The sequence below is a fragment of the Punctularia strigosozonata genome (genome assembly GCF_000264995.1).
Source record: "Punctularia strigosozonata HHB-11173 SS5 unplaced genomic scaffold PUNSTscaffold_2, whole genome shotgun sequence".
NCBI lineage: Eukaryota > Fungi > Basidiomycota > Agaricomycetes > Corticiales > Punctulariaceae > Punctularia > Punctularia strigosozonata.
In genome coordinates this window covers 1,589,604-1,613,192 of record NW_006767434.1, presented here as the reverse complement: position 1 = coordinate 1,613,192, position 23,589 = coordinate 1,589,604, and the positions used below count along the sequence as shown (strand labels likewise).

Genomic DNA, 23,589 nt, shown 5'->3' with positions numbered 1-23,589 from the left:
ACATGGTGATAATATGATACATATGACCTATCCTCTTAATGGTGTGTACATTGATTAAGACAATCAGAATGCGAGATGGTAGCAATCCTCCGCCGTCAGTTTTACCCTGCCCTTCGCGCCTTTTGAACAGTACGCGTCCTACTTTCTATTGGTACAGATGTGTTTCTTGCCGTTATTGCTAGAAATCCGGCAGTCACGCGAGCACCACGTCTCGTCGCATCTCGGACAACGAGGGAAGTTGGCTCCCCTCTTGGTACAGTGGGAGCAGACGGAGGCGGTGCTCAGTTTGGAGGACTCTTCAAGGGCAGCGAGCGCGGGGTCAATCCTGGCTGCGCACCGCATAGGCGAAGGAGATAGTTCTCGCAGTCTGCGGGTGTGTCGTGGCGGCGACCCAGCGGTGGACGAGGATGGGGTCGCCGGCATGGACGTATCGGCCGAGCCTGAGTACGAATGGGTACGGCTAATGGAGGGTATGGAAGACATGGTCGGCACTGGCGACCCCGGAGCGATGGGCTCGTCCCATTCGGGAGGAGGGACGGGGCGCGAGGATGGAAGCATCCGTTTCCACAAAGGTCTGCGAACGCTAGCGTGGATATACCGCAGAGCATCACTGGCGGGGTTGACGGTTGTGAACGAGCCCAAGGTGTGATGATCCTTGCTAAGAGCAATAGTACATGTTGTTTTGGGTGTACCCCGTTCGGATGGAGATGGTGACGCGCAGGAACGACGCGGGTTCATGGGACCTGTCCAGGTCGCGTGCCGCTGATGATGAGACGGACGTTTGTCCTGTAGAGTGAGGGTAAGAGCGATCTATAGTTCAGAGATGACCTAGGGACATACCGATACCGAAGCCCAAGCGGCATCGTCGACGATAAGGGTGTGATGACCGACGTCGAGGTCGGAGTGTGGAAGCTGTTGAGCGGTCAGCGCTTTAGGGGGTAATCTATGGATAGTCATGTGCGGTGTGGGTCTAACCTGGTGACGGTTGGGTCGCTGCTGAGGATAGAGAGATACGTCTAGCATGTTGATGAGGGGTTGCCGAGAACGTCGGGGAGGATGATAGGGCTAGTGTGTCGGGCGACCGAGGCTTTTCCAAGGTTTGACTGCATATCCAGGGGTTAAGTATGGGTACGGGCAACGCCCGCCAGAATCGTGAAATCGAGAAATCGCGACACGTGACATTACACAGCCGCGTCGCCGTCCTCTCTCTAAAATTTATCGTCCGACGAGCAATGCTGACGATCATGACACGAAATATATTTGACGATACACTGAACGCGACGACGGAAGAACACTGTACAGTCATAGCAAGTTGTATTCGGCAATGTTCGATACTGGGGAATCACATACCGAAGTTACAATAGGATGCTCAGAGCATTCTATTCATCCACCTCCGTGTCTGACCCTCCATCGTCCTGCGGTCGACCCATGGCAAGGCTTGGGGTGGGAGGTGGTTGTTGAGTGCCGCGGGGACTGCGAAGCTCATGGTATTTGGTGAGAGCAGTAACGAGGGTCTGTTGTTTGCTGATCTTTAGTCCACGGCCCTTGCGGCCACGAGAGGGTATCGCGGCGTCCGTGAAAGCCCGGTGCCAGTCCAATTGGTCGTCGAGTTCCTTAACTGAGAGCTTGGCAACCTTGTCCGCTTCGAGAACGAGCGTCAGCTGGGCAAGACGTGCTTGCTCCGCACAGATCTTCGCGAGCTTGTCGGCATCGATGCGTCGGTGGTCTGCAATAATTTCGTGGTCGTATTGTGCTATCGCATCCCGTCTTCGTTTTTCTGATTGACTGGCGGAAAGGTCTCGTGCGTGTCGCCGGATGAATGAGTAAGTACCAGGATGGAGTGTGCGGATATAGTGTCGTACGCGATTGCGCTTGTACATCGCACGTCCGTTGTATTGATCGAGGGTCATATTTGGCGCACGTCGCTTCGCTTGACGGAACGATCCCAAAGAGCCTGTGCCCATGTTAGCATATTTTCATGATGCACGGTGACATGGCGACGCACCTTCGTTATCATCGTTTGTGGGTTTTGCGTACGCTGCTGGGCCTTGCGCGTTAGTCCGGGTCGAGGCAAAAACGGTCGTTACAGGACTGTCTGGTGCGAACTCCTTGAGAAACCGAGGAAGTGTATCAGCGACTCCTTTGAAGAGCCCCGACAGGACGATATCGAGATGAGGCAATTCCGGCACAAGTTGTTGAATCCGGTACCAGACTTCAGGGTAGCTGAATGGCTGCTGTTCAAAGCAGGCGCTACCATATGTTGCATCTGAGCCAGTTAGAAGCGAGATGTTGTTGGCGAGGTTGGTGACATGGGAGAGAAGGCGAGAATGTAGTGGACCGAGAGTGAGATGATTGACTCCGGCGCTCTCCGATGTGCGAATAATGCTCGTATATTGATGGCCAACGGAAATCTGGTACAGCGCCATGGCAGCGAGCTCGGTCAGTGTTGCCGTGTCATTGAGAGCAGTGTATAGATTCTTTTCGATGTTCGTGAACGTACGATCTTGTTTCTTGTCACGTATGTCTTCGAGGAAAGTCCTATGTTTGACGAGCCGTAAAATCAAGTGAATGGCAGCTTCTCCGTAGGAACCATAACGGTTGGAACTTGTTTCGGGAAATGGTACGGCGTAGGAGAGGCCATCTTCGAAGTGGATGCGATAGATATCATGCTGACCTTTCTTCGAGTCTTTGTTGTTATAAACCTCCCCAGCAAGCCATGCCGCCTTTACACCTCCGCGTGGTGAAACTGAATCTAGGCGCTCGCGTTCAGCGTCGGTGGGAGCATGATGATACGACTGAGCATTGGCAGCATTCATGAGAGATATCGGTAGGGGCAAGTGGTTATTTCCCCAAGTAAGCGCCATAGACGAGCATCCTCCCTTGAAGCCATTCATCTCCTTGTGCATACAGCAGCCGACTTGGGCAAAAAAGTCGATATTGAGTTTATCGGAGTCACCAAGCATTTCATAGCCCTCTTCTCCAGACCGGCGGCAGACAGTCTTCCATGCAGTATCAAGATGTCGCCCGCGCTCCGTCGCCGACAGGTCTGTCCAGAATCTCACACCACCGAGGGACACGATTTTGTGACTGACTTCGGCCCAGACAATTGCACATAGCTGCGCCGAGTCTTTCTCGAGAAGACATTTCTCGCCCCGGAGCAGCCTATCCGATGTTTCCTTCCATGCTTTGATTCCGCGTGCGACGGCAGTATTGTCACTGGAGTGATCGGAGCCATAGATTGTCACCTTACTGGGAAACTCCAGTGCACTGACGGCAGTCGACGACGACAGAGGACTTGCATTCCATACACCAAATAAGTCATCTGCAACAAGTTCTTCCCAGCCACGAAGCTGCGTCACAGCCTGGTGATTCGGAGCGTTCATGATCGGGAGCATGAACGTCGAAATAGATGAGGATCCTGCGAGTGAGGAGGTATCGCCGAGCAGACCAGACGGTGCATCAACATCTGTCATACTAGACTGACTTGAGATTGTATGGATATGCTTGCTTTCGTAATGCCGATTCTTGTGTGATGTCCCATCCGCCGAGAGAGAGATACCTACGATGAGTGTCATTACTCTTCTTACCGCAATGAGTTGGCAAGATACCTTCTGCCGCATGTACAGCCTCGACAATCTGCAGCTTCGCAGCAGTAAGGCCTTCGAGTACTATGCGAGAGACACTACGGCGGCTTATTGAGCCCAAGATAGCAATTCCCCATATCTCGGCAATGATAGTCAATGCCTCTCCCACGTGTGCAGATGGCAATCCAAGTCGGGTCAACTCGTGTACGAGAAATCTTGCCGATTCCGTGATGGTTCCCCGATTTTTGAGGCACTGCGCGCGAGAGATGATCTCCTGTGCCTTCCCAGCCTGATAGGCACGAGTTCGGAGACGCGAGAGCTGCACCCGAAGTATTTGCCGATCCTTGGCAGTAGCGGACAGCTTTCCTCGAAGCTTGGAGACAGTCCGTTGGCTAGCATCCAGAGAACTCACAGCATCTGACACCTGGACTCGAAGCAAAGTTATACGGCGTGTTTCTCTTTGACACAGAGTCTGGCAGCATCGGATCTCATTCTTTACAGCCACAACTTGACGAAAGAGAACCTGGTTGCGATCAGACGTTGTCTCCAGCTGAAGAATCAGATCCATCTCTCGGGAAGACATCAACAAGATCCGGCTTTCCTGCATCTCGAGGATAGCAACCTGTTGTCTCTCTGTGTGTTTTGAGGCATGTAGGCGTGCTCTGAGGACCTTTTTGGCCTCGAGGTTCCACCGGGTCTTCTGCTTCTGGGCCTTGAGGTTGAGCCTGAGAGCCGATATCGTTATCTCAGCCTGTGAGAGTTTTCCGCGCAGATCGGTGATGATAGCAGCAGTTGCCGCTCCAGACACGGCCTCCACCCTCGATGCACGGGCTATAGCACAGTTGAGTCGACGAGAGGCTGTTTGGGCAGCGGTAGGAGCCATCGCACGAGTAACAAAGATGTATTTTGCGACACCGTCGTCTCTTCCGGACATGCATCGAGGCGTGAGAAGAGTACTGTCAAGCATTTTGCAGGCCTTTGCTTCGCAGTGTAGTATCACTGCCCAGGCTCGGACTAAACTCACGATTAAATCTTCAAATAATCTTCGCCTACACAGTATCAGTTTGGCCTTGAATTTATCTCTGAGACCTTTCTCCAGAGCCTACAATGACCCCTTCGAGTGCCATTGCGAGAGGTACAGCCAATCTTATCATATTTCCGGAAGTGAGATTACATGCGACTATTATTATGAACACTTTCTCCTGTACAACTATGGCCCCAGTGTTCCTGCCCGAACACTTGCTGTTCGGACGATGAATCGTTAATCCCGTTGGGAGGGGTGGCGTGGGATCATCCAGCGCCACACATTCTCGATTTCACGGTTCTGGCGGGCGTTGCCCGTACCCATTAAGTATTAGACATCAGTACGGTGTGAAGGCAGCGGGCCAGAAGAACTGCCCTTCGCGAAATCACATGACGCACCACTGCTGACGCTACACTTAGCACACGAGGTGGACCCTGCTGGATCTGTGTTGAAATGAGATGCTAGCAGTAGATTGAACGTTGATACGCTGTTGCTGCTTCAGACAAGATTGCAGAGGTGGTTGTAGTACGATGCGAGGGTCGGAAGGATGCTTACTTATGTTCAGGGGTCTTATAATTTTATTTTTCGGGCGCCGGCGATCTGACGGTCTCGGCTTCCAGGGCTGTGTAGCGGGGGCAGTGGGGCTCCGCCCAGACTCCGCGACAAAAAACCATCTCCCCCTTGTTTACTTCCGTCGTCATGAAGCTTTCGCTGGGCCCAGGATTATCCACAATGGAACTACCGAACACCGTAGTGTTCTTCCAACAACACACTCTCGGGAGACTTGTGGTGTTGGTGCCTTTGACCGTTTGCCCCTGCTCCTCCTTATCTTGCTCGCAACCCGTGGGTTGTTGCTTGCATCGATCTCAATCAAGAAGCCCGCTTCGCATCGTCTACATATTCTCACCTATACTGGTAAGATAGGGCTCATTCAGTTTCAACAGGTGTGATACGTGCTGCGCAGCGAATTCCACTCGCTACGGGGCACACTCTCTAAATCTAAAACCACAATTCTCTTTGGATGTACATTATCTTGAGATCTGTGGCGGCGATTTCTGTGAATTTTGAGTGTAGATTATTTTATTCGACTAGCAAGACCCGTGGGACCTGTTGAAACTGAATGAGCCCTATCTTACTTATGTGGTCCTTTCGCGCAGCCGCGATCGACACGTTAGCACTGTAATTGGTGGTCGTGTGACCCCAAGCTTGACGGCCTTGCGGGCCCCCGGTAAGACCTGCCAAAGGGTTAGATCACGTACATCTATTCATTAACGTGTGTCCCTGCCCTTTCGCAATCGGTGAAAAGTTACCTTCGGCCGATATGGATCTCCATTGTGGCTGAGGCCAGATGAACTGGTTTGCTCGCGAAGCATCGATGCAGAGGTCTGACGACCTGGCTGAAGCGCACACGCTGTTTCGAAATCACCCAAACACTCATACTTGCGCGACGAGGGTTCCAAATGAATGCCTCATGCGTCACGGATCTGGCAATTGGTCGTCATCGTATTGCATTATTTCGACGAACTCGAACGTGCTTCCTCATCATCATTCACATGCATGCAATGGGAAACCGCATTGCTAGCAAATACAAGCGCGCATGCCGTCTCGAAACACGTCCGAGCGCATATGCAGATAGGATAGCCATGTATAAAGCTTCTTTGTTTATGAGTACTCAAGGTTAGCACATTGATGACTCACCGGCGTACATATACTCCTAGATGCTATCTCAATCCAGGCGCGTACGTTTGCTTGTTCGCCGGCGCGTTGTACCCCTTTCTAATCATAAGGTGCGCTACTGCCGTTCATGCCCTGATCGGGATCTCATTCTATAACTACGTAGGGTCCTCGTTCCAATTTCTACATCGCCAACCTCGGGAGATGTGAATAGTGAGCTATGTATCCTGCGCTACATGCTATTACATTCCCGAATCCGGCCAGAACACCGCGAAAGAGCGTTAACGTTAGCGCTCGATTCGTAGCTGTATTCTTGTACAACACCAGTACTCGGTTTACGATTACTGGTGTCTCGTCCATTCTTGTCCATTGCTAATGGGTTGCCTCAATGCTCATGCTGAAACGAACCATAGTACACCAGAGCGGCTCCGTTCGTCGGCTGTTGCCGAACTATCTCAACAGCGGTCTGAAGACCGCCGCCATGTCCGTAGACCATAGTAGCTAGTCCTCTCGTTGGGACTTGTCTATTGTAGTTCGAAAATATGATTCCTCTCGAGATGCAGCCAATGAGCTCATCGATTTCGAAGGATTGCGGCCTCCTTGCAACCACGAGTATCGAGGTCATCGTCCTAGAATCGTGCGCGGATCGAGCGTATGTTTCTGGAGATCCGTAGCCATATCGACGCATCTTCGGAGGGCAATGCAACGAGATGGCTGAGAACGGCGCGAACATTGTAGCTCCGGAATGCTGTAGACGGTCTCGAGATCGCATCTTCATGTACGACAGCTCCGAGCTCAGCGAGATCCTGCAGCTGGTGTAGGATGTGAGCAGCATGGGCCTGAAGCTGTCCGTTAATACTCGAACGGGTCACCAATCCCGTCCCAAAGCCCCACTGTGCTGCTGCAATTTTGCTATTCGGGGCTAAACCGATGAGCAAGGTGCTGTGCTCCACCAGATTACGGCCCATTTCCCGAAACGGCATACGCAGCTGTCTGGCACGAAACTCAGGCCCAGATCCCGCACGCCCGCTCTCTTCATTGCCTTCTCTCGTCCCCGAACCCCGTCCACACGACTTGCCCGCGTATTTTTTCGTCGCTCGCGTCCGTACTGCAGGAAGACACAGCGATCAGGAAAACAACCGAACGATCCGAAACCCTTACCACACTAGCTCCACCCATATCGCCGAGTCATGGTGAGCGCTTACATGTTCGTTTCACGGCGCGAGCTCATGCTGGGCGTGTTAGGGTCAAACATTATCACAACCAGGTTCGTTCATCCCGTAGGAAAGCCAAGACATAGTCTTATCTTGTCCTCCTGAATAGCGACTGAGAAGAAGACCGAAAGTGGAGGCGATGCGCGGTTTCTATACGCCGTTTCGGAGATGCAAGGATGGAGAATAAGTAAGTGAATGTTTTTCAGCAAGTTCTGGTTAGATCGGGTCCATGGAACGCCATGCGATGTTCCATGCAAGTCATCTGTGCGGCCGCTGAACTGGTCTTTGTTGTCAGGTATGGAGGATGCGCATACTGTGGCGTTGCAACTGGAAGAAGAGGGCACGGACAAGCACAACAGCTTCTTTGCCGTATATGATGGCCATGGCGGTGTGTACCGTTACCCTCTCTGTGAACCTCCGAGTGCGATATGGCTCGACAGGCGCGGCCGCTGCGAAGTTTGCGGGTGAGCGTGTACATCAGCTCCTTCAGCAAGAAGAGTCGTACCGGTCAGAGCAGTGGGAGCAGGCAATGAAACAGGCGTTCTTGCACACGGATGAGGAGATGATTAAAGGTACGCCTGCATACACGCAGGCTTTATCATCTATGGTTCTTACTCTTTTCCAGATCCATCGCATCTCCGGGATCCGTCGGGTTGCACCGCTGTCGCTGCACTCATCACACATGATAACAAACTCCTTGTGGTATGTGCATGCATTTGCACCTGCATATGTTGCTGAATCTGATACAGGCGAATGCCGGCGACTCCCGATCGGTTTTGAGCGTTAAAGGAGAGGTCAAAGCTATGAGTTACGACCACAAGCCACAGAACGAGAGTGCGTCATATGTGCATGCTCTCACTTTGCAGATCTCACACAAGTCCATAGGCGAGAAGTCCCGGATAGTGGCGGCCGGAGGTTACGTCGAATACGGTCGCGTCAACGGTGAGACTGCCTCGCTTCTGGACATTGAGTGGGACTGACCGTAGCTTAGGAAACCTTGCACTCTCTCGTGCGCTTGGTGACTTCGAATATAAGAAGAACCTTTCCCTTAGCGCTGAAAACCAGATCATCACATGCGATCCGGATATTATGACGCATGACATCACCGACGACGACGAGTTCCTCGTGCTGGCGTGCGACGGTACGTAGAGTTGAGGACCATCATGTGTAGGATCGTCTCATCGGGTCCGCACAGGTATCTGGGACTGCCTTTCTTCCCAGCAAGTCGTCAACATCGTAAGACGATGGGTGGCGGAAGGCAAGGAACTCGGTGAAATTTGCGAGCAGATTTGCGAGCACTGTTTGGCCCCGGACACCACCTCGGGTGCTGGGATCGGCTGCGACAACATGACGATCCTCATAGTCGCATTGCTCCACGGCAAGACGAAGGAGGAGTGGTATGCGTGGATCAAGGATCGCGTCGAGAACAAGTACGGCTACGATACCCCCGAAGAGATTCCGCAGCTCTTCGCCCAAAGCCGATTGATGGCGTTCCGGGCGCGGAGGCAAGCCTTGGCAGAGCGCAACCAGGATCAGGATGGACGACAGAATGGTCCCGCAGGAAACCTCGGCGGCTTGCTCAGTGCGGGTGGGCTCGGTGGGTTCGCGCGTGTCCTCGGAAGCACCGGTGGCATCACCTTCCACCCTGGGTCTGGTATCGTGTCCGACTCAGGGCTCATGTTCGAGAAGTATGACGACAGTGATGAAGATGACACGGACGAGGACATGGACGTTGATGGTGCGAACGGCAGCAGGTCGTTCTTCAGCGAGACCTTCGGCACCGGTGCGCCTGATGGGACGAAGAGCTTGAGGGAGCAACTCGCGGATCTTGAGAAGGACTCGGATTCGGACATGAACGAGGAGGAAGCAGAGGAAGCCGGTGTCGGCACATTCTCGAGGTCCGGACAACCGCAGGATACCCCTAACCCAGATGCGACGACGCCCATCCCGATTGGCAACGTTGACCACGTCCTGCAAGGCGAAGCCCCGCCGCCGCCCAAATCGCTGCCGAATGGCGACGCAAAGCAGCTTGAGTCCGAGCCTGGCGGAGACGAACCCCATCCCGCGGTAAAGGCCGAAGGCCTTCTGGACAAGAGCGAGGATCCCATCAAGGCCTCCACGTAATTCATCTTGCTTTTCGATTCCTTTGTCACATAATCTCGTCTGCTGCTCCCTTTGGCTTCGTTTTTCCTCCTAGCCCGCCGTTCAAACTCTGCGTATTGTACATATGTATCACGACAGATGTAGCATCATAGGCATAGGATTCCGCTTCTCAGTGTCCCTGGCATCGTGTAGCATTTATCTGTGGTTATCCAAGGTTTGTGATTACAGTACATATCGCTCTTGTTCTTCTGTCAAGCTAGTCATAACAGCCCCCGCAAAACGAACAGTCCCTCCTCACAAAGACAGAGGATGATGAGTTGCCCATCGTTTTTTAACCCCCCAACACCCAGCAACGAGCCGGCAGCACCACCACCTACGCGCAGGATCGACTGCTGGCCAGAGGTGTCCTTGGGCTTGGTGCTGCGATACAGATAGAGGTTTCCACCATAGCCCGCGCCGCTGCCGCTTTCAAATGCCAGGACAGCTTTTGAAGGAACATGATACGTAAAGCGGACGTCGCGCTTCGATGCTAACACGAAGGCGAGCGCCGAGAACGTTGACGTATGGGACCATGCAGCTGGGCCATCCGGGCTGGAAGCGGGTGATAGAGTGAAGACGACACCGTCCACGCCGTTTTTGCCGATGAGTGAAGGCTCGGATATGCCGGGAATGGGCGTAGAGAGCAGCTGCAGCGTGCCGTCCCCGTTTTTCGTTGACATGGGCAGGGTATCTCCAGAGTCGGAGACCCATGTCACGCACGCAGCGCTGCCTACGGACACATCCACTTCATCGTCCATTTCTCCCTTCGCGAAGCTGGGCACGCCTGTTCCCAGCCCTAAGCCACTCGCGTCTTCGCCGGTTCGGGCGGCGATCGTGAATTTCTCCATGCTCTCCAGGATGTTGGCGAGCTCAGATGGGTCCAGCGTTTCGGGTACCTCCACGTCATATGGGTCCTCGGATGCGCTGCCAGTGCTGGTGAATACCTGTGGCCACCGCGTGCCCTCATGCTGCTTATCGAGATGAACGGTGAGTAGTCCGAGTGCCTTTTCTGCCTCGCGGTCCCACGTCCAGACGCTGGAGGTCGGCTGTATGCCGTCCCATAGCGTCTTGGAGAAGCGAGGGAGTGGCGCCGACAGCGTAGTCTCGCCGGAGACGAAAACGGTCAGTGACTTGGGTGAGAATGCGACTTTGATATCGGACTTGGGGGTTGACCTTGGGAGGGCAAACGCAACGCTGACCGTGTCACCGGTCTGCGTCCACGAGTAGGGAGGGGGTGGTGGCGGTTCTTTGTTTTCTACAGCGGCCTCCAAGTTTTCATCTTTCCGAGGCACGGGTGCCAGCTCGTCTGCGGACGGCTCGTACGCGCTCGATGGTGCGGATGCAGGACGATAGATGGAGCTGCCCACCAGCAGCCAAGCGTGTCTTGCGGAGTCATGATACGTGTAGAGCGGGACATCCTCGCCTTTCCGGTGCCAGATGACATCCATTGCCTGCACCCTGTCCTGAGGCAATAACACAGGCACGCTAAAACGAATGCACCGGATGTCGTACTCGACTTTCGTGATCGCGGGTCGTGTAGGACGTTCGGCGTCCACGGGGCGGTCGATATGGGTGCATGAAGATAAGATGAGCGTTGCTTCGGATGGCGACACGAGGGCGCCTTGATGGATCCTGAATGGAACGGTGTTGTCTGGCAGCTCCAGCGTCCCAAGTAGTGTTGCTCCGCCCTGAGCTGGTATTTGCACGACGTAGAGATAACCATATCCATCTGCGACAGCACAGACAGAGTCGGTCAGGAACGCAGCCGACGGATATTCCCTTTGAATATCATGCTGCGAGTCGGTCTGTATAGGGCTCGGTAGTTCGTATGCGATCCTGAACAACGGTTGAAGGGTATCCTACTTCGGTTCGCCGTTAGTCACAATCAGCCTTCGATGATGTCCGTACACACCTTCTCCAGCTCCACTACGATCAGCCTCAGAGACTCATCGATATATAGCGCGCGCCCGGACTCATGGACCACAAGATGATTGTGTCGGATCCGGCTTTGAACTTCCTGGAACGACAACGATGATCGACCAGACAGAGCAGCTTGCGTCGCTTTATATTCGAGAGCGTACTGGGTCGCTACGGTCTCTTGATCTAACGCAGCAAACTTGTAGCCCTCGAAGCTGGGATTCAGGAGACCCCGTTTTGTCGAGAATTCCGCCATGTTGAAAGCCTGGCCAGGTGCGGAGAGTTGTGGGATAACCTAGCCTCCAAGACTACATAGCTCTGACATCAGTTTCAACGTCGGCGACATCGGGCCACTTGTTTTGCACCTACCCCTACCTAGCTGACTGTGGTACGGAAATGGGGCTATAAAAGGGTGTTTCCCGCGGGCGGTCCTGAGTTACGCAAATTATATCGCGCAACTGGTTGTCGTGTTTCTCCTCCATCTCTTAAAGGATGGCACTACCTGCGCCAGCTGAACAGCAGAATTTCTGTCATGTATCTGCTCTAGAAGGGGGCGAATTCACTATGCCTCTCGATCAAGTCCTTGAGGGAGCCCACGACAGAGTTCTCGTGCCGTCTTTGGCGTTCCTGCTACGGCATTCATCCACAGGACAGACAATCGTCTTCGACTTAGGCCTCTTGCGAGACATACACCAATATCCACCGGCGGTCGTGGAAGATATCAAACAATACTTTCTGCCCGTGAACGTACCACGAACAGTCAGCGAATCGCTGCAGGAAGGTGGCCTGGACCCCGCAGCGGTGGACTACGTGATCTACAGTCACTTGCATTTCGGTAGGTTGGCTTCATAACTTCTTTTTTTGTGGGTTCAGACTGATTGTGATCTTGAAGACCACATAGGCGATACTAAGCCATTTACTAAGGCAACCTTCATTGTCGGCGAAGGTGGCTTTTGTCCTCCTGGCTATCCTCACGACCAGCACGCATACGTCGCGTCCGACTTGCTTCCCGAAGATCGAACTAAGTTCGCGTCGAGAAACGAATGGAGTCCGCTGGGGCCATTTCCTTTGTCGACCGACATGCTTGGGGACGGCAGTGTCTACATCATCGACGCTCCAGGCCATTGCCCGGGCCACCTCAATTTGCTGGTGCGCACATCACCCGATGGCGCATGGCTTCTCCTCGCTGGAGACACCGTCCATGACAGGCGGCTCTTTACTGGAGAGGGGAAGATGGCTGTTGAACGCATATCGAATGGGGGCACTGCAGGCCTCATGCACGATGACAAGGATTTTGCACAGCTCCACATCAAGCGCGTAAAAGAGTTCGCCGAGGGATATAAGGTGAAGGTCATCTTCGCGCACGACAAAGAATGGTTCGCCGCGAATCGAGGTGGGAGTGCGTTCTGGCCAGGACAATTCGATCCTGTGGTCGAATGAAGAAAGAATACGCCCGTGCATTCGACAATGGTAATGATGTAACGATTGTTCAGAGGATATGATCGTGCTTCTCTTGGTCGGTTTCATCTTCTGGCATCAGATTCAAGGGATTATGCGGGGCAGCAACCGGTTATTCCGCTATAGGACCGGGCCGGAGATATACCTACCTGCCCACCACCACACAAGATGGGAATTCGAAGATCACGATGGGCCGGAGAGCTTACGCAGTGATCGGCAGCTCATCGTCTAAATCTCGTATATGAACTGACTTACGTCGTCCTTTCCCTCAATCGGTCCAGCACCGCGGCACATATTCAGCATGTTGCTACCCAAACCCGGCGCAAACCAAAATTATTGTCACGTATCCGCACTCGAATCCGGTATGCTCACACTGCCGATGGAGATGGTTCTAGCAAATGGCGAGGGCGCTCCTGACACCCCCGTGCTATCATTCCTGTTACGTCACTCGTCGTCTGGGAAGACTATCGTCTTTGACCTGGGTATAGAGCGAGAGTTGAAGGGCTATCCACCGCATGTGATTTCGTTTATCAACGAGCACTTCAAGCCTTGGGTGCCTCAGTCAATCGAGGAGTCACTCCGTAAAGGTGGTCTTGACCCATCTGCTGTGGATTATGTCATCATCAGCCATCTACACTGGGGTGAGTGGGTGATAAGTCCATTTTACAACCGATCGGTCAAGCTGATAAGTTCACAACACTAGATCATTCGGGGGATCCACGACCGTTCACAAAGGCGACGATAATGGTCGGTGCAGACAGTAAGCACATCTGTTCACCGGGTTATCCAGAAGACCCCAGCGCGATGGTACCCTCGGAGCTTCTCCCCAAGGATCGGACCAAGTTCATGAGCCGCGACGCTTGGAAGCCGTTAGGACCTTTCCCACTCGCCCTCGACCTATTCGATGACGGGAGCGTTTACGTCGTCGACGCGCAGGGCCATTGTCCCGGCCATATCAACCTGCTCATGCGCACATCCGCAGACGGAGGTTGGCTCTACCTCGCTGGAGATAGTGCACACCACAGACACATCCTCACCGGGAAAGCAACAATGGCCACTACAACGAGCTCGGATGGTGTTGTGAAGGCGCGGATGCACCACGACAAGGATAAGGCGGAAGCGCACATCCGATGCATTGCAGAACTTCGCAGTCAAGACCGTGTGCTCGTGCTCCTCTCGCATGACACAGACTGGTACGCAGCCAACAAGGATGGGAATGCGTTTTGGCCGGGGACGATTCCTGCTCTTTAGAGCTGAGTACGTGTCTCTGGGTACACCGGATGGTCATCAGCTGACCCTGGACTTCGTAGCACGTCATGCATCGACCGTGCCTACATGGGTTTATGTTTAGTTAGAAGCACGAACCTGGGAATGATGCTCCAAACAACCTACTTATATTTCATGCTTTGATTATCCCCGAATAGCCTGTGATATAATCCTTGAGGATACAAATAGAAATACAAAAGATCCCAGTCATCGCTTGATTTACTCCCAGGACGATTACTCACCTATGACGCTGCCGCTGCCCGCGAAAGATCAGCCCTTCTTCCGTGTCTCCGCGCTGGAGGCGGGCATGCTGCAACTTCCTCTTGAACTCATCCTGGCTGGGTATAAAGACCCAATCGATGTCCCATCTTTATCCTTCCTGCTGAGGCACTCGTCGTCCGGCAAAACCGTGGTGTTCGACCTGGGCATTCGCCGGGACCTGGAAGCGTACCCTCCGCTGCCTTACGAAGGCATCAAGAAACACTGGGTCCCTACTGTCCAACAGAGTGTGGCTGAGTCGCTCCAGATAGGGGGCATCGAGCCATCTGATGTGAACTACGTGATTATCAGCCATCTGCACTGGGGTGCGAGTGCTTCAACTGCTGAGTTTACCTTGAGTGGCATCTGACCAGAAGAGAGTAGATCATGCAGGAGACCCCAGGCCTTTCACGAACGCGACGTTCATCGTGGGCGCAGACAGTTGCCACATGACCGAGAGCAACACGGAGGATGTGAACGCCGTACCGGCTTCCGGCCTTCCACAGGACCGTACACGTTTCGAAGGCCGGGAGACATGGCAGCCTCTAGGGCCATTTCCCCTAGCACTCGATGTCTTCGGTGACGGAAGCGCATACCTCGTTGATGCACAAGGTCATTGCCATGGGCACACCAATCTGCTGGTGCGGACATCCGCAGACGGGGCATGGATTTACTTCGCGGGTGACAGCGCGCACGACCGACGGCTCCTCACCGGAGAAGCGAGCATGGCCATAAGAACAAACGAAGACGGCAGCGTCAAGGCCATCATGCACAAGGACATGGACAAGGCGAAGGCCCACATTCAACGTATCGCAGCGTTAGAGAAGAAGGACCGGGTCAGAGTTCTTCTAGCTCACGATAGAGAATGGTACGCGACCAACAAGGGCGGGCCTGCCTTCTGGCCTGGGGAAATTCCGAGTCTATGACAGTAAATATGAGCAGGCGAGGACCAGCAGGCGAAGGAGATGTGTGAGAACGGAGGCTGGGTCAATATGAGGCGAGAATCGCGGAAATATTATAGCATGGCTATGGATACAGATAGAGAATAAGATGTGATGAACGCATGAATGCGTCTATGACGGGACGAGTGCCTGACGTGGCGTCACCCAGCGAGGTCTTCGTTTGCATCCAGTTTTCAGACCTTGAAGCCGTACCCCCGCATGCACGCAAGATGTTGCTGCACGAGGATCTTGCACTTTTCGTCAGCCTCCGCGGGGTCAAAGCGCATGAAGCAGTCGTCCCTAGCAGACTTTGTCTGTGGACATGCGCAGCATCTAATAACATCGAGGTGTCAGAAAATCTCGGAACGGGTCCGAACGAACTGCAGACGCACGGCTTGAGTCCCTCGGGATTCAACGGGTTCTGCTTCGGGTCTGTTGGGTCAAACCCCTTCGCTGTTGCCTGAGCAGGAGCTGAAGAAGACGACCACCATGAGGTAACCTGGAAGATAGCTATGAGCACAAGCACACCGAGGACGATACAAGCATGCAACTTTCTCGAGCATCTTGGCTGCAGACCTGCAAGGGACCAAGAACAGAAGGCTTATTCACTTTCTGAGGTGGCGGTGCCGGTGAATATGACGCAATCTTGTGACTTCTGCATGACAAGTGCGTGATTGCGTCACGCTTACACCTGTTTGGGCGCCTTCCTTCACGCCACGCGTTCAAGAAGTTGAGAGGTAGTACGCATACATAGCAGTGTTTAACATCTGCATGATGCCGCCAGCTATAGCTCATTCGAGGCGCTGTCTACATGATTTAGCTCAGATGCGGTCTTCGCTATGGGAATGGTCAGAGGCAACATATAGTGGATAGGGCGGGACACAAATGGCGTCTAACTCGTCCTCTTTGCCAGATGGCAACGGAATGCCCAAGAATTCAAGCTCGTCCGCGGTAAGGAAGATAATGTCAGTGAGGTTGGCGGAAAGATTCGTCGGATGTTCCTTTGCGAGGTTGGCGGAAAGATTCGTCGGATGTTCCTTTGCGAAATTCCAGTGATCCGGGTGCTCGTTTCGGATGTGACTGTACATGTTATACTTCCAGAACGCAGGCCACTGTTTTGTTACCGGGTTGGCGGGGCAGAAAGGACAGGCGATGGGTACGTTGGTAGATGGTTTGCTCTTGGATGCTTTCTTGGCCCATGCTATGGAGAATGTGTGAGCACGAGGACAGTTCGTCTCGACCTTCCCTGCGGTTAAGTCAGACACTTCCCCCGCGAGCTTCATGAGCGCGAGCGTGCAGGTGCCAGAGCGACCGCAGAATCGACACGAGTTCGGGAATCGGGCCTTCGTCGTGCTTCGGTAAGCGTTCCACCGCATATACGGCATTCGGCCACTCACCCGCCCCTGCAGACGCTCGCCAATCACTCCGAACTGACAGCGAAGGATGTGCGCGCCAACGTGTGCACGCGCTTCAGCCGGATCAAGCGGCGCAGTGCACTGGAAGCAATGCACCTTACCGCCGTATGCCTCGGACACATCGCCCGCATCGGGCGCCAACAGGGTGTATTCGCGGGGTGCCGCGGCAGGCGCATGATGGCGGTCCAGCTGCGCGTTCATACTGCGCACCTGTCATCAAGATAAGCTAATGTACAGTGAGTTCACGGGTTGGTCAACGAACCCTGCTTCGCGACCGCACGTTGTCCTCTTCACTAGTACGGATGAGCCCTCGAAGCTGGCGATGGTGACAGTGGGCCAGTTCTGAAAAGGGAAATACCCGCTCCACGGCGCGCGCATGCAGTTTCTTGAACGCCGTTTCGCCGCGTATGCAGCTGCACGCATAGCAGACCTCCCCAATAGCGCAAACACGGCGACAATGCGAGGACCTTAGGGTGAGTCCGGTACCATCGCGGAAGAACCGGAAGGGTTGGAAGCCGAGTTCGCTCGAAGGACCGAACAGCTGGAACGGGAAGGTCTCCATTACCGGCCCAGCTGTCCACGAAGTAGGGTATTGCAGTGGCATGCATCAGGAAAAACCGGATTTGCTCAAAACCTCCTAAAACGTACTAAAACGTGCTCATTTAGTAGCTTTAGAGGGTTTCGGTACCCAATAAGTGACTCTTTCGATAGTCAGATTTTTCCTGATGTGCCCATGCATGTTCGCGGAGGCGGTGTGCTCCAGGCCTCCAGGCTATTGAGAAGCGGTAGAGCTAGCGTACAGAGCGCCGCCCGTTCGTCATGGCCACCTGCACTTTTCGGAGCCGAAGTGTGTTGAGCCGGTCGAGGGCCAGGAAGACCGTTCTTGATTTCGGCAAGCACCTGCCTGGTCCTCTGCACCTCGCGAGCGATGCGAGAGTTCTGTTCGCGTGTGCACTCGGCACTGCCAGCGTGCGCGTCATTACTATGCGTGGACCCCGCGGTGACAGAGACTTTGAAACCAGATGGAGAGGCAGAGGAGAAGATGGCGTTCTGCCGGATGAAAGCACCAGATCTGAAAGGTGCCGGTAACGCATTAGAGGAGGAGAGGCTGTCAAGTGATCTGAATAGCGGGATTGTCCACGGGAGAAGTTGCTGAAGGATCGCCATGTGACGTAGGTTTCGGAGGCAAGACCTATAACTGTGTTTAGGGAGTTGTGCGCATTGCTTACGCCATAGAACGGCATGTTCAGACTGTCTTGCTCCCAAAGACCCTGTGTTCGACCTTGAATCTGACTTCAGGTAGAAGACGACAAAAGCTAGGCTCAGTTTCATTGGCATTAACAGTATGATTGTGTGACTTGGGAGAGATTGAAACATCATTAAAGGTATCAGTTGAGTCGTCCCCTGAGCAACTGGTAAGCTCAGGGTCGTCGGTGGACGAGTGCAAGGCCAAGATGGGTTTCTTAGACGGGTCATTTTTTCGATGGAGACGAAGTCCGCAGTAGGTCAGCATTATGATGTGAGCTAGAGGACACAGCGAGCGGAGCGGCCAACTGCATAGGCTTGACGAATAGGGCAGAGCTCGAAAACGTTGGAAACAGCTTGACGCGTTATGTACGCGTTGTTAAGCGCTGTTATTGCATGTTTGTACGCTGCCGCCCGCCGCCATACACTCGTTCGAGTTCGACATGACGATACTTCATCACACACAGCCTTGTACAAAATGACTGCTAATGATCGCTCTCCTTTCACTCGGAGTTCTCATGGCTGTTCGCATCTTTTGGATTTGCTGCTCTTGAGCTTCATTGATTTATTTACGACCACCATCTGTTCCACCATCACTCCGCCATATTTGATCGCTTTCTCATCACGTCAACGCTCTCATGACCCGCACACGATCCATGGTACGGCCTCTCCTATACTTTGCATCGATCCGGTCACTTCTATCTTTTCCCTTGTTTCTCCACAGTGTGACGGGCTTATACGATGAGCTGGCCTCCGCTCGAAGCCCAACAACAAACTCACCGCGGCGCAAGCTGGCATCCCCATGCGTACCCTCAGCATCAGGCTCAATGGCAGCCTCAGGCACATCCTCAGAATCAATACCAATGGCAACCCGCGCAACCCGTCGGTCAGGGAATGGCCGCTCCAATTTGGACATCACCGGTGCAATTCGTGAATGCACCAACTGTCAGCAACATGGGATATCCGCTTGGTGTCCTACCAAACTATACTCGACATCCGACAGAACTAGCCCTGAAGATCAAAGAGAAGCGGTTATCATGGAGCGGTGACGACTTCACGATCCGTGATGCGATGACAGAAACTCCTATATTTCGCGTAAATGGCAAGACATTTACATGGCATGGGCGGCAACGTGAGTGCACTCCAACGTCGGAGGCCTTGATTTTACATATTGAAACCTTGGAAAGAGCTCGTCGATGCCCAAGGCGCTCCACTCATGGATATCTCGTTCGAGCCTATGCATTTTGTGCATTCAGTATTCAACGGACATGATCCTGTTACCAAAGAGCGGCTCTTCAGAATTCGCTCCAAGGTCTCCTTCGGCGCGAACCTAATTATCACGTTCCAGAACAAGTGCGGCCCGTACGCAGGACGCGAGATGGAGCTCTCTCTCAAGGGCGACTTCTTTGCACGCGAAGCGACGATACAATACGATGGAGCAGTCATCGCGCGAATAGATCGCAAATTCTGGAATTCGCGGCAGTTCATCTTCGATCAACAGTCCTATATACTGACCGTCGGACCCGGCGGTGAGCCTTGAACACGAACATAGCCGAACGGGAGATGCTGATCTGTGATTGGTCAGTGGATATTGCATTCATGGTAGCTCTTTGTCTATGCCTAGACCAATTGCGTGACGATGGCGGCGCGCCTGCGAACGGCGTCGGCGCAGTGATTGACCTTGCGTTGTAACCTGCAATGATCTTCCTCACCGGAAAGTTGGCCATCTCAAGCGTCTAACTGTGAATGAGAAGGTCGAATATGATATACTTAGGGACTCATGCTGACGCAAAATGTACCCGACAAACACAATACCAGTGTTGCAGTAGAGGGAAAAGCCATATGGTTTGGGAGTGCGCTTTACATGGTCTCGTCTTCCTGATTTTGGTCTGATCATTGTGCCGGCTCGTATGGTGACCAATGTCAAATCCATCGCATTCTGCGAAGTCGGGGTTCATACTTCCGTCACTATATCATCCGTGCGAATCCCAGGACCAGCATGGCGCGACATATTGTTTATGTGAAGATTTCATTCAGCAGCTGCGATCTTGAACAGGGTGCGATTACTGACACGATCCAGCCCGGAGCGGGGCCAAAGCTGCTCTGAGAAGAAGTCTGGTCCATTGTCCCGTACTATCAGCATAGCGACGCTATACGTGAGGACAGTGCGAAGAGAACGGCGGCAAAAGCTATTCACTAGTGGGCGTCCGGTATCTCAGGCCAGGCGATCTACCGACCACACGAGTTCGGTACCAACCCGAACCTTCTCGATGTATATGTCGCTTCCTTCCATCATCGCCTTAGCTTCAATCAGGTATTTTGCGGCGGCGCAGTTGAGGCGGTCCCAACGGCGTGCCCATCTCCCCAATGGCCTTCCACATATCCTGGGATTGAGGACCTCCTGATGCAGCGTTATGAATAGCCGTGTATAGCGCTAGTTCCGTGAGTTCTCTGAAACGGCGTTGTCGCGAGCGCGAATTGGAAGTGATCTTGATGGGCGCTGCTGTCGAAGGACACCTTGCAGTCCAGTACCGTAATTTCCAAAAGCCTGCGCCTCTAAACGTATATATGACCATGCTATTGCCAGCTATTGCATTAGACTCAGAGACATACCTTGCATCGTACTCGATCCCTCTTGCACTCCTCTCATCCTTTCGAATCTATCGTCATATAATGGTTGGTAGTCCTGCGCCTTTGCTGATGGTCTCACGAAACCAGAGCTTACGGAGACCGACAGTACTCCGAAGAGCAATATAGCGAGGAGGTTGTCGTTGACAACGGTGGATACGCCGCCGAGGAGCAATACACCGAGCAGACGGATGTCTACGAAAACCAATACGGCCAAGAAGAGGTCGTCGAGGAGCAGCAATACACCGCTGAAGAAGAATACGTCGAGCCTGATGGCGATGTTGTGGTGGAGGAGCAGCAGTACACCGAAGAAGTCGCATACTAGTCATCCATCGGGATTTTGGGTTGTTGATTTCAGTTGATGGGTCTTCTAAGCAAAATATATGGGCATGATGATGTATCACTCAGAGCGTGCAATCGAATGTATTTTGCTGCGTTCCAACTCGAACGTTATCTTGTTGTCATTACGTTGATCATAGTGGCATCGAGGAACGCTACACCGAAGTTCATAAGTCCGTGTGATTGAATGCGCATCGGTCAACGAGGGTGCTTACTCTCGCACATATCGTCGTCGCATATGCTCAATTTCACGCGTCAACGTTTGGAGTTTGATGGCCGTATGCACTCCGTTGGCGGCCGGAAGGATCACAGGCTGAAGGAAAGATTCAAGCAGTCCAGCTCCTGAAGGGACCGTATAACATCGGCAAGGCTTCAACAGCGGTAGCATAATACACATGGATGTTTCGATCACTGCCAGTGCATTCATACAGGGTGAGATGCACGGAAAGCTAGGCGGAGAAGATCTGAGCCTCAGTCCTTTTCATCTGCCTCGAAGATGTAGTCCTCGGCCGACCAATACGCCCTGGAGTTTGGATTGAGCAATCTAGACGTACCAGGTCAAAGAGAGGAACATACGGTGGCAAATCCAGCACGGTTGTCGTCTCGAAGTACGGAGGTAGCGACCTCTCGTCTGCGTTCCGCGCAACAAATCCGGCCTTATCCGTATCACTGTCCGCAATGCTCGTCCGAGACCGCATGGAGCCGGCGACGATGTTTAAAGGTATCTCACACTTGACGTCGTTCCCAACTCCGGGAAAAGGCACCCGTAGACGAAGGAAGTACTGGATTCCACGGAAGAGTTGAGCCGGGATAATCCAAGGTGATGATGTATGCTCACCGCTGCTTCGAGAGTGTCGGTCTTGAAGGAGGGTGGGCATGCGAGTTCGATGACCGTCTCAAAGTGGCTGGCACGTCTGCAAACTTGTCGTTCCTTGTTGCGTCCAAGAAGTTGACCCTTTGACTGATCAGGAGCAGGTATCCACTCCGGTGCATCCTGCCAAACACGGAGACGGTTGCAAGAGACATTGTTCTTGCCCTCGGGCCCAAATCCAACGGCATAACACACAAGGTCAGTAATTCTGGCCTTTACAGTAGTCCACTGTTCCTTCGAGTTCACAGTGGTCTCGCGGTCAACACGAAGCTTCAGAGATGTGGGATCCATCGGAGGTGCCGGAAACATGGGTTCACCGTCCTTTTCGTCGCCTGGCTCTGACGCTTTGTAGGATTTTGTCGTGGTGATGATATCCAGCTTGATCGGTATAGGCGTGCCCAAGGGGAATGCAAGGACGTCCGGAACGCGCAACTATATCGGTTTCGAATCAATGACACATCATAAGAAGGAAACCGTGCCAGTAGCGCACATTGACGTCCACTTGCGAATAGCCTCCCCACACTCCTTCGCGTATGGACTTGGATCGCGTACATGCCTTCCACGGCATGGCGGCGCCCCAGCCCCGGGTCAAAGACCGACGAACCTCGTCATGCTCACGCGAGCCAACAGGAAGTACCGAGAAAAGCGATCGAACGCGTCGACTTCGATGCAGCAAGCCTGGCCTCGAGCCGACTACCTCCACGAAGTAAGTGATATTTCCGTATCCGTTGCCACCTTTCGCATGGAAGGAGGGCAGAAGTCTGGATGGCAGTTGGTAGTCGAACGGAAAGGTGAGCGTGCCCGTTTGTGGTGACGTCTGGTCACGTTCCCACAGGGGAATGTCGGCACGAATGAGCTCGACTCGCGTGGGGTAGGTATTCGTGCCTACACCAGTCGAGTTGTACACGACGCTGTCAAGTAGAGATTAAAACAGACATCTAGCAAGGAGACGTGACAAGACTTACGTCTGGATTGAACCCCTGATCTTCACTTTGATCTGTTCGATATCCTCCAGCAACCCCTTGTCGAAATCGACGTCAACAGTCCCAGCCAACCTTTCACCAGGAAGTACGTGTTGGTCGCGCAAGTGCAGAACAATCCCAGTAGACATCGTTCAAACGAATCGTAGAATGACGGCATGGCCCAATGTAAGTAGATCGTTCTTATAGCATGATCCGGAGAGGTCTGGAGATTCTTGTGGCTGCGGTTGGCTCTGCCTGAAGCCTGCGGACGATGGATGATAGGCGCCAGGCAGTCATGCACCGGTCATCAGATCAGGCGGCGATGCTTGCAGCGCGCTGCGCTGATGCTGCGGATACCATGGTGTACGTGCGGGGTGAAACGGTGTTGTCGGCATCCTACGCCCACTGAAAGGTAAATGTGGATGTCCGTGGCATGCGCGACCGTTCCTGTTCAGGGACCAGGTGCGTTGATTCACCTACCTACCTACCTACCTACCTACCTACCTACCTGCTACCTACCACGAGTTCAAGTATGCATGGTGCGTTGATTCACCTACCTACCTACCTACCTACCTACCTACCTACCTACCTACCTACCTACCTACCTACCTACTACCTACCACGAGTTCAAGTATGCATGGCCTTGGGAGA

At 53.4% G+C, this 23,589-nt stretch overlaps 10 protein-coding genes across 10 annotated transcripts; 6 read left to right on the top strand and 4 right to left on the bottom strand.

Annotated features, from left to right (window-relative positions):
* The first annotated feature begins 16 nt into the window (after window positions 1-16).
* On the top strand, window positions 17-919 carry PUNSTDRAFT_49911 (uncharacterized protein). The gene is made up of 2 exons (XM_007380120.1): window positions 17-786; window positions 841-919. Exon 1 carries the CDS (start codon window positions 422-424, stop codon window positions 647-649), a length of 228 nt encoding a protein of 75 aa, XP_007380182.1. The 5' UTR covers window positions 17-421; the 3' UTR covers window positions 650-786; window positions 841-919.
* Window positions 920-1,379: 460 nt separating this feature from the next.
* Window positions 1,380-4,467, bottom strand: PUNSTDRAFT_42176 (uncharacterized protein; the record flags this gene model as incomplete). Its single annotated transcript, XM_007380119.1, has 4 exons — window positions 1,380-1,954; window positions 2,006-3,418; window positions 3,609-4,008; window positions 4,108-4,467. 4 exons carry the CDS (start codon window positions 4,465-4,467, stop codon window positions 1,380-1,382), a joined length of 2,748 nt encoding a protein of 915 aa, XP_007380181.1.
* A 2,870-nt stretch (window positions 4,468-7,337) lies between these two features.
* PUNSTDRAFT_81921 (PP2C-domain-containing protein) lies at window positions 7,338-11,829 on the top strand. Its single transcript, XM_007380118.1, has 11 exons — window positions 7,338-7,475; window positions 7,528-7,549; window positions 7,606-7,683; window positions 7,792-7,884; window positions 7,937-8,068; window positions 8,122-8,198; window positions 8,246-8,330; window positions 8,382-8,438; window positions 8,488-8,637; window positions 8,692-11,500; window positions 11,551-11,829. Exons 1-10 carry the CDS (start codon window positions 7,473-7,475, stop codon window positions 9,618-9,620), a joined length of 1,626 nt encoding a protein of 541 aa, XP_007380180.1. The 5' UTR covers window positions 7,338-7,472; the 3' UTR covers window positions 9,621-11,500; window positions 11,551-11,829.
* A 290-nt stretch (window positions 11,830-12,119) lies between these two features.
* Window positions 12,120-13,125, top strand: PUNSTDRAFT_141271 (Metallo-hydrolase/oxidoreductase; the record flags this gene model as incomplete). The annotated part of the gene is made up of 2 exons (XM_007380117.1): window positions 12,120-12,390; window positions 12,448-13,125. The coding sequence occupies 2 exons, from the start codon at window positions 12,120-12,122 to the stop codon at window positions 12,993-12,995; spliced, it is 819 nt and encodes a 272-aa protein (XP_007380179.1). The 3' UTR covers window positions 12,996-13,125.
* A 189-nt stretch (window positions 13,126-13,314) lies between these two features.
* PUNSTDRAFT_60184 (Metallo-hydrolase/oxidoreductase) lies at window positions 13,315-14,264 on the top strand (the record flags this gene model as incomplete). Its single annotated transcript, XM_007380116.1, has 2 exons — window positions 13,315-13,654; window positions 13,717-14,264. 2 exons carry the CDS (start codon window positions 13,315-13,317, stop codon window positions 14,262-14,264), a joined length of 888 nt encoding a protein of 295 aa, XP_007380178.1.
* A 259-nt stretch (window positions 14,265-14,523) lies between these two features.
* PUNSTDRAFT_130867 (Metallo-hydrolase/oxidoreductase) lies at window positions 14,524-15,463 on the top strand (the record flags this gene model as incomplete). The annotated part of the gene is made up of 2 exons (XM_007380115.1): window positions 14,524-14,863; window positions 14,922-15,463. 2 exons carry the CDS (start codon window positions 14,524-14,526, stop codon window positions 15,461-15,463), a joined length of 882 nt encoding a protein of 293 aa, XP_007380177.1.
* Window positions 15,464-15,672: 209 nt separating this feature from the next.
* PUNSTDRAFT_60827 (uncharacterized protein) lies at window positions 15,673-15,920 on the bottom strand (the record flags this gene model as incomplete). Its single annotated transcript, XM_007380114.1, has 2 exons — window positions 15,673-15,811; window positions 15,871-15,920. Coding segments are annotated over 2 exons (189 nt in total), but the record flags the coding sequence as incomplete, so codon positions are not given.
* Window positions 15,921-16,299: 379 nt separating this feature from the next.
* On the bottom strand, window positions 16,300-18,060 carry PUNSTDRAFT_130865 (uncharacterized protein; the record flags this gene model as incomplete). The annotated part of the gene is made up of 4 exons (XM_007380113.1): window positions 16,300-16,821; window positions 16,876-17,103; window positions 17,156-17,466; window positions 17,694-18,060. The coding sequence occupies 4 exons, from the start codon at window positions 18,058-18,060 to the stop codon at window positions 16,300-16,302; spliced, it is 1,428 nt and encodes a 475-aa protein (XP_007380175.1).
* A 1,032-nt stretch (window positions 18,061-19,092) lies between these two features.
* Window positions 19,093-19,830, top strand: PUNSTDRAFT_60896 (uncharacterized protein; the record flags this gene model as incomplete). Its single annotated transcript, XM_007380112.1, has 3 exons — window positions 19,093-19,270; window positions 19,326-19,667; window positions 19,724-19,830. The coding sequence occupies 3 exons, from the start codon at window positions 19,093-19,095 to the stop codon at window positions 19,828-19,830; spliced, it is 627 nt and encodes a 208-aa protein (XP_007380174.1).
* A 1,600-nt stretch (window positions 19,831-21,430) lies between these two features.
* Window positions 21,431-23,169, bottom strand: PUNSTDRAFT_49905 (uncharacterized protein). Its single transcript, XM_007380111.1, has 5 exons — window positions 22,942-23,169; window positions 22,467-22,887; window positions 21,944-22,408; window positions 21,682-21,887; window positions 21,431-21,628 (listed from the first exon to the last, which is right to left on the bottom strand). Exons 1-5 carry the CDS (start codon window positions 23,085-23,087, stop codon window positions 21,577-21,579), a joined length of 1,290 nt encoding a protein of 429 aa, XP_007380173.1. The 5' UTR covers window positions 23,088-23,169; the 3' UTR covers window positions 21,431-21,576.
* Between the last annotated feature and the right edge of the window lie 420 nt (window positions 23,170-23,589).